Genomic DNA, 13177 nt, shown 5'->3' on the forward strand with positions numbered 1-13177 from the left:
TTGTTTCTAGTTAGTTCTGGAAGGCAAAAGAGCTAGACCTTTTCACTGACAATCTGTCTCATACCATACTGTCATGACATAGTGACAGTTTCAACAAATATGTAAAAAAATATATCTTTTATAAATGTCACATACTGCCAATTTAAACACATTTTGAAATTAGAGAGAAATAAAATGTGATTAAATATCAAAAGCAGGTTAGGACAGGGTTAGGTTGGATACTATTTTGAAATGAATGAGAAAAGTTATTACCTAGTTATAAAAAGTAATGTGTGAATAAGTATTCTCCTGTTAGGCATCCTTACTGCTGTGCTTCAGATAACTTACCTGCTTTGTAAATTATTTTATAAAGTAGGTAACACTAATGGAAGGATAATATCTTTTAGGACTTTCTTGTAGATTATGGTTTGACAAAGTGAAGCTTTTGCTCCAATTTTCACTCCGGTTCTCAGGATGGATGGATGATTTCTGAGCTGCTGGTGACGAGAAGAGAAAGTCAAAGCTCTTATTGAACAACTGAACAACCTGTGTGTGGACATGAATATTTAACCTTTTAAGAAGTAATAAAAAATCATTCCAGTTCAAATATAAAGCCAGTCACAAACACAACCACATTTCCATATTATGAATTTCAATTAGGTCTGTTGTGTTAGCTTTGCATGTCAGACACGCTTTTCATGTAGATTATAGATAATAGTGCAATCCAGCTAATGGTGTGTTAACAGCACCATGAAATTTAGATTTGGTAAAGTGGCATAACGCTCATATTCAACCAGCAGAGTGGAAGTCAGGTGATGAAATGTTGCAGACGCCCAGCAGTTTAAGAAGCTTTTAGTTTGACTGATATTTAATTCTCCTAATGTAGCAATAATGCAGCATCTTTGGTTTCTCTGTAGAATAATTCAGGGATCAGGTGTGCAAATCCTATTGGGTTTGTACATAAAAATAACGGATTAGTGCTCAAAGTAATTAAATAACATCCTATGCATAGTACATATATAAAATGGTTTATGTTAGTAATGCATTTTAATAATTATAAGCATTGTCTGACATTATATATCTGTGTACATCCAGCTCAGAGCTTTTATGCAGGATCATTTCAAACCCATTCACTCTTTCAAAATGAACTGATGAACAGCAGTTTTCATCATTCCGGGCTTTAAATCATGTGCATAATAATCTGGAGCAACTGGACTGGCAAAATCTGTGCTGAAATGCTCTGAATTTAGTTTCTGCAGATTAATTTGATTAATCTGACCAACTGATTTATTACATTTGAGCCAGATTACATTCCTGCTAATAGTCAGTAACTAAAATGGCAGCTGATCATTAGGGTTCAAGTCATCAACTTGGAAGCAGTGCAGGTTCTTATGAGCATTTTTACATCTTATTTATGTTCAAATAACAACAACACACAGAACTAGGGGTATTACTCACTCACATACATAAATCCTAACTAAACTCAGTCTGCTGTAAGAGAAATACAGGAAGTTTCATGTATCTTTGTGAGGTTCGTGTGACAAGACAGTGGTGTGTGAGAAAATGTGGGGGAAGTAACATGTTTTATTCAACATGTATGTTCTCTAAATAACATGGACACATTGAACACAGCTGTACAGCGGCTTTTTCTTGATGAAATCTGGCCTCTGGCGTTCCAAAAACCCTCAGCTGCTGCATAAATATGAGCAACCGCAGCTAGCGAGACACAAAGACACAAAGGAACATTATTAGTGGTTAGTTTAGTACCTGATGAGCCCCTCACTGAGGTTTGTGTTTACTGTCTAACCTCCAGCAGGATAAACAATCTGTGGCTAATTCCTCTCTCTGATCAAACAAAACTATGCAAAGCTTTCTGGCTCTTTAATTATACGCAACAGGGATTAAAGAGAACAGAGTTGTGAACAGTGGAGAAGAATAATTGACAAAACAAACTGCATAAAGTTGTCATTGATGAATCTTGGTTCAGTAAATGACAGGAAACTGGGAGATGAGATCCAAACAATTCAGTCTCAGAGAGTAAAAGAAATAGTTTCAGATGGTGAAAGCTTTATTTCGAACCATTTGTTTGAAAGGAAACCAGTCTTGTTTGCAGTTTGCTGCAACCCAAACAAAGCAAACTTGTGGAAGAAGGAGCTTTGTTCTCTGAAACTAAAGTATTGATCTTAGCATACTAGTATTGATCATGTTCCTTTAAGCAAACCTCCAACAAGCTTTTTTTTTATCATGCAGCCAATCTGGATTATCAGTAGAAATATGCTACGGGAACAATTCTTCACACCAAATTCCTCTTCACTTGATGCATAGCCGCTGCCTCTAAAACTGCATAATTATGCGCTCCAGAGAACAATAAAAACTTACTGTTGCTAAGAATGAATGTCATAGTGGGATTATCTGGGTGGAAGTGTGCTTGTGCATTAAACCAGGACCTCTGCCACATTTTTGCTCTTGTGTTAATGTGGCTGAGCAGCAGTGAGAGTGGGAGTGTGCACTTTTTGTAAATTAGAGTGACACTGCGCCTCATTGCAATAATCATCTGTTTTCATCAGCTCCAGCCTGAGTGACTGCATCTTAATCACCAGAGATAAAAACTGCAGCAGCAGCCAAACAATGAAGACTCTGTGCTGAAAACAGATAAGGCAGAATCCAGCTTGTGGACTGTTTGGCAGATTGTGCCGGGATTTTCTTCGGCACGACGCGACAGGAGATAAACACCTTGCTATGACAATAAACTGCATCATCATTCCCTGCAAGTCGTGTGTGCAGGCAACAAATACACGGCTCACCACCACCAAACAGTGGGACACGGGAGCTAAAATTGCATAAAGCGCCTTGAACATACACACAACCCTAGCAGCCTGTTTCCCATCATAAAATTGGGATTTTCTCCTTTTTTGTTGAGCATTCGGGAGAAGAAAAGCATCTGCCTGGAGGCAAACGGGACAACATGATCTCCCCCAGTCCATGGGGAGCAATTAAGACCGCAGACTTGCTGAACTCACCCCTGCAAAAACAATCCCACCACGAGGAATAGAGACACCTGAGAAAGAAAAATAAATCCTCATGAGGAAGAATTGAATGCTGGAGCAGGGGGAGGCTGTGTGCTCATACAGCAAAGCAAGAACTTACAGGAATCCAACATGGAAGAAGAAGAATCCATCATCTGAAGGGGATGGTGCTGAGAGATTACTAAGAACGATTCTGTGCAACAATCTGCTCAATATGAAATCAAATTACAGAATATTACCAAATTAAAACCTTCAGCAACAATTGTTTTAAGATTACACATAGACAAAAACTACCAGAAGCCTTCAAAAGTATTAATACAAGTTGAATCTTTCCACAATTTCTCATGTTTGTCCGCCACAAATAGCCATGTGTTTCATTTTTACAGGTCAAAACTACATGGTAAAACATTTAGCCGTATTTAGCCGTATCTTCTACTCTTTATGTCAAATAAATGTGGCAAGTTTTAGATTTACAGTAATGAGTTTGTTAACTTTTTATTAATTTAGTCAAACCTCCAACAATTGAATAAACTAGAGTTTTTAGGTTAGCACTTAAAAAACTGAAAGAAGAAAAAACAGGAGTGGGAACTATTTCCCAGAATGCTTAGCGGCTTGATTTTGTAGTGCGTTACATTGATCTGACTCTTGTGTGTTATTAAGTTTGCAAAGCTTGAAGATAATATCCTGTTCACATTAAATGTTTTAGAGCAGAATTCATTGTGATGTTTAATAAAATTCATTATCAGATCAGAAATTTTGTTCATGCAATTTCAAACAAGAACTTAAATTATTCTAAAGTAAAATAAGCATTTTTTTTTCTTGCATATTGTGAAATAATTATATGGTTTAAATTGCAGCATTAAATTAAAACTCATAATTCAAGATTAATGAACTTAAAAAACAATGTTTAGTCAACTTGTCTCTTGTTAAATCAACTTAATGAACTTTCATTTCTGAGTTAAAATCAAAATAATTTTCTTGTTGACCTAAATTGCATTTTTAAGGCAGCAGGTGGAATTTCATTTTCAAGTTAAACCACCTCAAAAATGTTTTACAGTGTACAACCGTACAGTTCAGTTTCAAGGAAGTTGGAACGTTGTGTAAAATATAAATTAAAACTGAATGTGATAATTTACAAATCCTTTTGTACTTATATTCAATCAAATACACTACAAAGATGAGATATCTAATGTTTAAACTGATAAACTTTATTGTGTTGTTACGGCCCACGGCTATTCCTTTGGGGTTTAGCATCCCTGCTCCAGATCTTCTGATTGGTGCTGATTGGAAGTGGAGGCAGCTGGCCAGTGTCTCCATGAATGACATCAGATCAGCTTAAAATGCACCACCTTTTTCTCACCAGCCCAGCCCTTTTTCTCTTTGTCTGTCAACCTCTCCTCTTTTTTCCCCTTTCCTCTCCAACCAGTTATGGCTTTTGTTAAATAAATCCTACTTTAAGTTATCCCACGCGTTGCTTCCCTTTAATTTGTTATGGTACTAGAGCCAGACCATAACAGTGTGCTAATAAGTTCTTAGCTTGACAACTCTAAGCCTACATGACACATAACAGTGTCTTATTTGGTCGACAATCACAACATACAGTATTTTTGAGTATTTTCTCAACAAATAATAATTTTCAAACATAAAATCCAGGAATGACATTAACAATTTTTACCAACTGATAACATGAGGTTTCCCATTCTGTTGTCCTGCATTGTAGAAAAAGTAAAACTGTGGCTCAGGGTGGATATTTTATTCCTTTTCTTCATCATAAGCGCAAGCTAAGGCAGTGTTAAGGGTTTATGTCACAGCCCATTCTGCACCCACCACCCTTCATCATCAATGATTCAGGGAGAAGAAATATGAATCTGTGCAGACAAACGTGGATCACACGCATGGAGGGAGAAAGTTCAACCCGAGGGGCCACATCGATGCAATGAATCACAGGGAGTTGACAGGCCTCCGTATGAAAACTCATGGAGGCGCGACGCTGGCATAGTCTTTAGATGGATGTACTGTAACCCATGACCTTTACTTGACATTTTTTGCCCAGGTTATTTATCGAGTATTATTAGTAGTAGTGTTATTTATCATGTATTAGAAACCAAACACAGATTCAGTCAAGTATTTATTGAAGAGTTTGCACATTTACAAAACTGAGAATTTGGATATTCTTCCTTTTCTGGCATTTTCTCCCTAACAAAATGTGTTATTATTATTTTTTTTTTTTTAAAAACATTTACTACTGCAATGTGTTTCACAGGCAGTCCAAGATTAAGCCGCCATAGCTTTGCCAGGATCTTTAGACCAGGGCCGGCCAAGCCTCCATGGGGCCCTAAGCAAAATGTGGTTTTGGGGCCCTCTAGTTCTGCTAACAATGTGGACTGGCTGCAATCAGCAGCCCGATCATTAGATCATTCACACACCTGCCATAAACTTATTGCATCTCTGGCAGTGCTGTTTAAATTATATACATGTATAATATAGTATACTTTTATTGGCCAACTGATTTATTGACCAGTTGATTTCTGGGGGCCAATTTTCTTAATTTTGGGGGATCCTGATCGGCCGATACTTACACGTGAATCCCATCTTATCCACTAATTTTATCTTCGTAAGCAAAGGTTTAAAAATCAGCCTCTGTCCTCGTCTGCTCTGCAGTGAGAAGTTTGACTGACAGACCGGCCCACCAGGTCAGGTCTGAACGTTTACAGTTAACGAGATTCACCTCATTGTTGCCAAGTCAGTGACTATCTGGCTACATTTAGCAACATTTCAGACAAAAAAAATCATATCAGCCAAAATCAAAATTGGCAGGTCAGGCTTTTTAAAGATTGGTAACCAGGGATTGGCCAGAAAACTTCAATCGGTGCAGCCGACATTCTTTGATTAAATAAATTTCTCTTAATCGTTACTCCAATAGCTAAAAATGTAATTTACACCAGGTGAGTCTTTCTCACCCGCGAATGTAGACCGGTACCGGTACTGGACAGATTCTGAGCTTTCAAATGATTTTAACAGAAGTTTCACATAACTTAGAAGTTGGTGTAAAAATAATGTTTGTTTTAGCCACAAAATGATTATGCTCAACAGCAAACAACATATCCCCAACTACAGCATAGAGCAGCTCATCGATGTAGCAACACGGTGTTTTGAAGCCAAAAATATCTCAGAAATATACAGAGCCAACCATGAAAATCAACTCATTTAAAGTTTAAACTCAGTTTCACACAAACACAAAGTCTGGCTGTTGAACTGGACCATTAAAGCTAATTTTCTATTAGCAGCTTTACAAATCTTTTACATTACCAAGATACATTAAAACAAACCTTTGTCTTGGCTTTTTTCCTCCTCTTTCTTTTCTCCCTACCCGAAGGATAAGTCCTTTTTTGAGACACTGTTTTGCTTTCTTAACTTCTGACTGGAGCTTTGGATGTTGGGATGCTCTCTGCACATTGCAGCTCAAGTTACTGGCAAAGCGTGCCAGTAACTTGTTTTTACTGTTAAAAACAGTAAAAACAAGGGGCCCCCAAGAGCAATTTTTTTTTTCTTTTATCCATAAAATAATGATTTCTACATACATTATCAAATAGATATTATTGTAAAAACAAATCACTTCATAGTGAAATTGTGTGTTTTTGATATTAGAACGACATAGAAATTATTACAAATAATAATAATAATAATCATCATCTTCACTGAGGGGGCCCCTTAGTGGCCTTGGGGCCCTAAACGGCTGCTTAGTTTGCTTATGCCTTGGGCCAGCCCTGCTTTAGCGTCTGTTTTCTTTTCGTTTTGCTTGTTGGCCTGCAGAAAAAAAATATCTTAGTGGTGACAATAAATGCAGAAGCTGTGAATGTTAATGCAAATAGTTTGTGCGTCTGTTTACATTGTAAATTATTACATCCACAACTCCAGATGTGATCTGGCAGGTAAATCTTTTTCCAATTCAGAGGTTGATCTTTTTCCTGTCAGTTTTCAGAAGATGCATGTTTCGACTGAGAAAGGTTTGGAGAGAGTTTGCTGTCAGGCAGCAGCTGTAGGAGGAGAGAGAGCGACTCGTTAGCATCACTGTGACAGAGAGCAGATGTTCGTGATTGCTGTTTATTCAAACTATGCTCCCTTATCTAGTCATAAATAAAAATATAGTTGTCATCCTTAGCATTCATCCCTGAATAAAGATATTTCTGTTCCACATTTCTTTAGTTTCCACATTTCACCTTCAAATTTAATATTATTTTAAATAAATTAATTCATAGTATATAATTTTATTAGACCATAGATCCTTTAGGTATTTTTAATCAGTCGGAAGAATCTAACAGCAAAAGGGCCGACTCCTTAATCTCTGTTTGTTAGTTTAAAAGTTACACAGCATCTGGCAAAGCATCTGCTTCAACATGACAGTGTCATCAGGAGACCAGCTACCATGAAACACATCCAGTGAAGTGACAATACTATCTTTGAATCCTCTGTAAAACAGACAGGTGTGGCGTGATATAGACAGGCTGGATGCAGCTTTTCAGTTCTCAGACAGCATTTACACAAAATGTAGTCTGACATTAAACTCGTGGCACTACAACTAAGAGCCACTATTACATTTTATTTTATATGAAGCAAAATGTATGAAATTCGGCATGAAATCTAGCTGGCTAGCTATGTGATTGATGCAATGCCGATGCGGATAAATAATTTTCAACACACCATTTTTTTTATCAAAAAGTGCAAAGAACACCATTTATGGAAGCCCGTTTCTGCCACTCTGTAAAAAAAATATTATCTCATTGTTTTGAGATACTATCTCATTATAATAAGATGCTATCTCATTATTTTGAGATAGTATCTTATTATAATGAGATAATTTATTTTTATTTTTTTAACAGAGTGGCGGAAACGGGCTTCCATAACCATTTTATTCATAACTTTTATAATGTTTTATCATCTTAATTGTTTTATTTTTTCAAATGCTACAGGGGGAAGCATAACTTTGAACCAAGTCAAATCTCTGAGCTACTCCTTTAAGAAAACTTCGACCACTTGTTTTCACGCATGCGCACTGTGTGCTTTAAGTCACGTGGGTGGTGTGTTCCGTTTCCTTACTGAACATCAGCTGGGTGAGTGTCTGTTCGCTGCTTTCAGGTAGTTTACGCTGAAATTGACACACCGCAGACAGGTACAGACCTTTCCCTGAGGGAATAAAGTTTTAGGGAAATACAAATGTTTTGGGGTTTTGAAAAGTCCGTCTGTGACACGCTTGGACGTCACACAATGTAATCATGACATGTTTTCATTATCCTCGCAGCTCATACGGTTTTCCTCAGAAGCTTTGGTGCATTTTTCAGAGCATAATTGAAATTCTCAAAACTACTTGTTCAATTTTTGTGCACAAAATTAAAGCGGTTTTCTCATTTCTGTGAACAAACTGCAAATGCCTTTGTACGTCCATGTAAGTGGTTATGTGCAATAATTATACTGACAACATGACGAATAAATTTGACTGTCGTATTCAAACACAGTGAAACAAGTACTTCTCGTTATGAGGCACTGTCGTGTTTATCGGCAAATATTTAATTTTCAGAGATGAATTGAGGATTTTGAGAAAGAAACTGGATTTAGCAGGTAATTCATGCTGTTAAGCTGTTTGTTCAGAGAAATGCACTCAGTGTTTTGCAAATGTCGAAAATGCTTCCAGAAAAAAAGAAGCGTCTGTAATTTTTAGCATGTAAGTAGTTTTGCTAATCGCAATTGACTTATTGACAGCATTATGTAAAATCTACTTTTTTTTAGCTTTACATCACGCTATAATGTTGTTCCTTCACCAAAAACATACCTGGAGTGTTGCCTTGATTCTTTCATGTATGGTTGAGAAATCCTTTAATCTCCATGGCAACCATTCAGCTCTGCAAAATGTCTGGAGGGACCGAAGGCGTATCTCCTCCTGCAGTTTCCAAGTTTCTGCCCCACAGAGCAGCCCTCTCCCACTCATCTCCTTGAGACTAGCCAGCAGCAATTAGCAAACACCTGGTGGGTTTTCAGAGACGTGTTGTCAGTAGTTCATAGAATAAAAGAACAATGTTCATTTTACTCAAACATATAGCTATAAAAAGTAAAATCTGAGAAATTGATCACTTTGCAGTGGTCTCTTAATTTTTTCCAGAGTTGTGTATACATGTTTGAAATTTAAGATGTGGATTTTAATCCTAATAATTCCCACATTGTATTTGCTCTACAGGTGGGGAGGATGAGCTCAAGCTGTGGCACAAGAAGAAAGGTCCGACAGCAGCAGCTCCCCTGCAGCTTGGTGCCGTCTGATCCTGAAACACAGGCAGAGATCCAGGATCTCTTTAACAAAGTTAAAACCTTTATGAAGCCGGTGGGTGAGGAATGGCGCATCCCCGACCCTAATGTTACTCTCAAACACCCGGCAGAGAACCACCGACACCTGCAGGAGCTGAAGGCGTCTCTGAATGCCGTGAAAAACCAGCTCAGTGACAAGAACATACAAGTGTGGCACCAACACACCAACTCCACCAACCGAGCTGGGAAGGTGATCGCTGCTGTTCGCTCGGCTGCCAACGCGGAGATCTGCACTCAGGCCTGGTGCAAGTTCTACGAGATCCTGGGGACCTTTGACCTTCTGCCAGAGGAGGCGCTTCAAAACGGGGAGCTGAACTCCGTCCATCTCTGTGAAGCTCCAGGAGCGTTCATCACCGCTCTCAATCACTACATGAAAACGAACGAGTCCACCCGCTACTGCGACTGGGGCTGGGTCGCCAACACCCTCAACCCGTACCACGAGGCCAACGGAGGGAGCACGACCATTGTGGACGACCGGCTGATCGCCAACACGCTGCCGTGGTGGTTCTTTGGCTCCGACAACACGGGGAACATCATGCTCCAGAAGCACCTGCTGGATCTGCAAGTGTTTGTGTCCAACATGCGGCGGGTCGACGTGGTGACGGCCGACGGAAGCTTTGACTGTCAGGAGAACCCGGACGAGCAGGAGGCGCTGGTGGCGTCGCTGCATTACTGCGAGGCCGCTGCAGCGCTGCTCCTCCTGAGCCCCGGTGGCTCCTTCGTCCTGAAGATGTTCACGCTGTATGAACACTCCTCCGTCTGCTTGCTCTACCTGCTGAACTGCTGCTTCCGCTCCGTCAGCGTCTTCAAACCCGCCACCAGCAAAGCGGGGAACTCCGAGGTTTACGTCGTGTGTTTGAACTACGAGAGCAAGGAGGAGGTGAGGCCTCTGCTCTCCAAACTGATCCGAAATTATGGCCCAAATCTGGCTGACAGAGAAGCGTTGTTCCCCAGCTCGGTTATCCCAGAGACGTTTCTGAAGCAGCATGAGGAGTTGTGCTCCTACTTCCACACCCTGCAGGTGGGGACCATCGGTGAAAACCTGCGGCTGTTTGAAGGGATGAGCACAGAGAGGAGTCAGCGGCATGACCACATCAGAGACTGTGTTGTGCATGAATACCTGCAGCGCTTCCAGGTAAGACGCATGTTAATTAAATTGGACCCATTATGTTTTTGTACTTCCATTTGGCTCTCTACTGCTTCTAAAAACCGCTTAAACGTATTGCCAAAAAATGTGTGGGTGTTTTTATTAATTAATTCATTTATTTATTTATTGCCGTCTAGAAAATGAGCTGTTTCAAAAACCTTCCTGTTTTTAAGGCACATTCCATTGCCACTTTTCTGTCACCTTTCAACCCTAGCCAAGTCCAACCCTTCAGCCCAGCTCTGTTGCCTAGCAACCCTAGCTGAGCTTAGCGCATTTGGTCAGCTTGTTTTACTGCTGTACGCGCTGTAAAATGGCTGCTGGAAAAGACAAGTGTTTTGTTCTTGTCTTACCACTTAGAAACCACTTGCTGCATTATTGTTGGTTTTACAGGAGGCTCTACTTCTGCTTTTCAAAGATGTTCAGTTGTGTATCTGTTTGCAGTGTGTATAAAGTGTGAGTGTAAACATTGGTTTGGCATGGCCAACAGCAGAATATTTGGATTTAGCAAGCAGTCATTTAAAACAGGGATTTACTATTTAAAACACAGACAAAAGTAATAATGTATCTGACTTTTAACCAGCCTCTAGAGGTTTATATTCTACTAGTCTCTCTTGTCTGTGGCATCACATCTGGATATTAATTGTAGTATTTCTGTGTGCAGGTGAACTTTCTTCCCAGGAGCCGGTGGATTTCCAGGAACACGGTGAGTCCCGCCTGCTGCAGCGTGTCAGCAGGTCGACCTCTGGGCCAGAAGAAGCAAACCGGCTCCTTCAACGAGCGCAGGGAGCTGCAGAACCTGGGCTGGAGGGAGCGAATTGGGCGGAGCTGCCAGGCTGCGCTGATACAGAGTCACTGCACTGAGGACAGAGGGCTGGGCTGCGTGTTAGAAGGACCCCGCTCCAGCTGCTATGTAGATTCATGGTATGTTGTAACTGGAGCTGCGCTGCCTGCAGTCAGGAACTCTCCATTCTGTGACTCAGCACTGTTGAACCACCTGAACGAAGCCCTGCAGGATGCAGCGGTGGACTGGACTCTAGTGACCCCCTGCCGCTCCTGCCGTGCGGCTTGCACTGCCTCCATTTTGTCTGAAGCTGCAGGTCTTGAGGGGAGCAAAGAGAAAAGGCGGTGTCTGGTGTTCGACAGCCGCGCAGCGTGGGCTGCTGCTGCTGAGAGCCAAGCAGACGATTTAGTTCTGACGTTCAGTGAAGAGCCTTCATTTCCTCAGAGAGGCTGCATCCTGCTGCACGACGGCGAGCCTCTGTACCAGCAGCAGCTGCTGGGATGTGTCCTGCTCGCCCTGCAGACCCTGAGCGCCGGGGACGCCCTGCTGCTGCGGGTGTTTTCGGCCCTGACTCGAGTCACCGCTGCCACTGTGTTCTGCCTGCACGCCTGTTTCCGCTCCATCTCCTTCAGGTGTCCACCCCCGTCCGGCGGAGTTGGGGCCTTGCTGATGTGCGTCGGCTTCTGCCCCGAAGCGGCCGCTCCGATGCTCCCGGTTCTGAGTGACGTGCAGAGCAGCATCCAGCAGCTGATTGGAGGAGGAGAAGGAGACATGAGGGAGAACCGAACACACGCAGGTGACAGACAGGTACTGCAGTTTGTTCCCATGGAGGAGCTGCTGAAAGGAGGACTAACAGAGTTCCTCTGGACCATGAACTCTGAAATCACCCAGCAGAAGCTGCACCTCCTGCTGCAGGAGGCAGCTTACTGAGGCTAAGGCTGCAGCGGATCATCACTCCAGAACAATACGACATGTCCGTTTTTATTTTTCTAACACCAACAAACAGAAGAACAAAACTAAAGGTGCAGTCCACTAAGTAAAAGTAAATTTTACTTCTTGAATTTAATTTTACAAATCAAAATTATGTACAGAACACTGCAAATACACAAAGTCGTACCAAGTAATTTTGGTTTAGTTTCTAGTACAAATGTCTCAGTACAATTGAAATCAGACAAAACTTACTTAAGCAATTTTTAAGTCAATAGTTTATTAATATTGAAGAAAAAATACTAGTTCCATTGGTAGATTATTTCTTATTTTCCCATATTGTAAGTGAAATAATCTGCCAGTTGAACTAGTATTTTTTCTTCAATATTAAGGAACTATTGACTTAAAAGTTACTTGTAAGTTAGTTTTGTCTTATTTATTTCTTATTCTTATATTCCAGATATTTTCACTAGAAACTAGACTAAAAATACTTGGCAAGACTTTCTATTTTTGCAGTGAAGGAAATACATTTTCAGGATTTATTTATTTTCATTTTGATGGTTATGAATTCGAAATAAACAATAAACAATATTCAGTTTCTCAGAAAAATTGAATATTACATAAGATCAATTAAGAACAATTATTTTTAGTACATGAAGGCCCTCTTAATATTTGCTTTGCGCTGCGTTTTCTTGATTTACTGCATCAGTGCGGCGTGGCATGGAGACGTTTAGCCAAGGCTCTGCTGAATAAGCTGAGTTTTAATGGCGCCTTCAGCTTGTCTGCATTGTTTCCTCCTGAAAAATTCTGTGTTTTATATTTTATTTTATTTGGGTTTTGGACAGGCAGGGTGGCTGTTGAGCACAGTGATTCCACATTTATTAAAGGATCAACACCAGCAGAGGACATGGTTCCCACTTTACCGGCTTTGCAAACTTTACACTGAACCTCAAGCAAATTCTG

The 13177-nt window shown here is 40.5% G+C and overlaps 1 protein-coding gene across 4 annotated transcripts; it reads left to right on the top strand.

Moving 5' to 3' along the window:
- The first annotated feature begins 8088 nt into the window (after positions 1-8088).
- cmtr2 (cap methyltransferase 2) lies at positions 8089-12489 on the top strand. Of its 4 annotated transcripts, none has more exons than XM_032559677.1 (3): positions 8089-8141; positions 9235-10494; positions 11168-12489. In XM_032559677.1, the coding sequence occupies exons 2-3, from the start codon at positions 9244-9246 to the stop codon at positions 12215-12217; spliced, it is 2301 nt and encodes a 766-aa protein (XP_032415568.1). In that variant the 5' UTR covers positions 8089-8141; positions 9235-9243; the 3' UTR covers positions 12218-12489. The 4 variants fall into 4 exon arrangements, with proteins under 4 accessions (XP_032415568.1, XP_032415567.1, XP_032415566.1 ...); XM_032559676.1 differs by having other exon boundaries at positions 8090-8116; XM_032559675.1 differs by having other exon boundaries at positions 8098-8175.
- Positions 12490-13177: the final 688 nt, after the last annotated feature.

Source organism: Xiphophorus hellerii, chromosome 4 (assembly GCF_003331165.1).
Source record: "Xiphophorus hellerii strain 12219 chromosome 4, Xiphophorus_hellerii-4.1, whole genome shotgun sequence".
Classification (NCBI taxonomy): domain Eukaryota; kingdom Metazoa; phylum Chordata; class Actinopteri; order Cyprinodontiformes; family Poeciliidae; genus Xiphophorus; species Xiphophorus hellerii.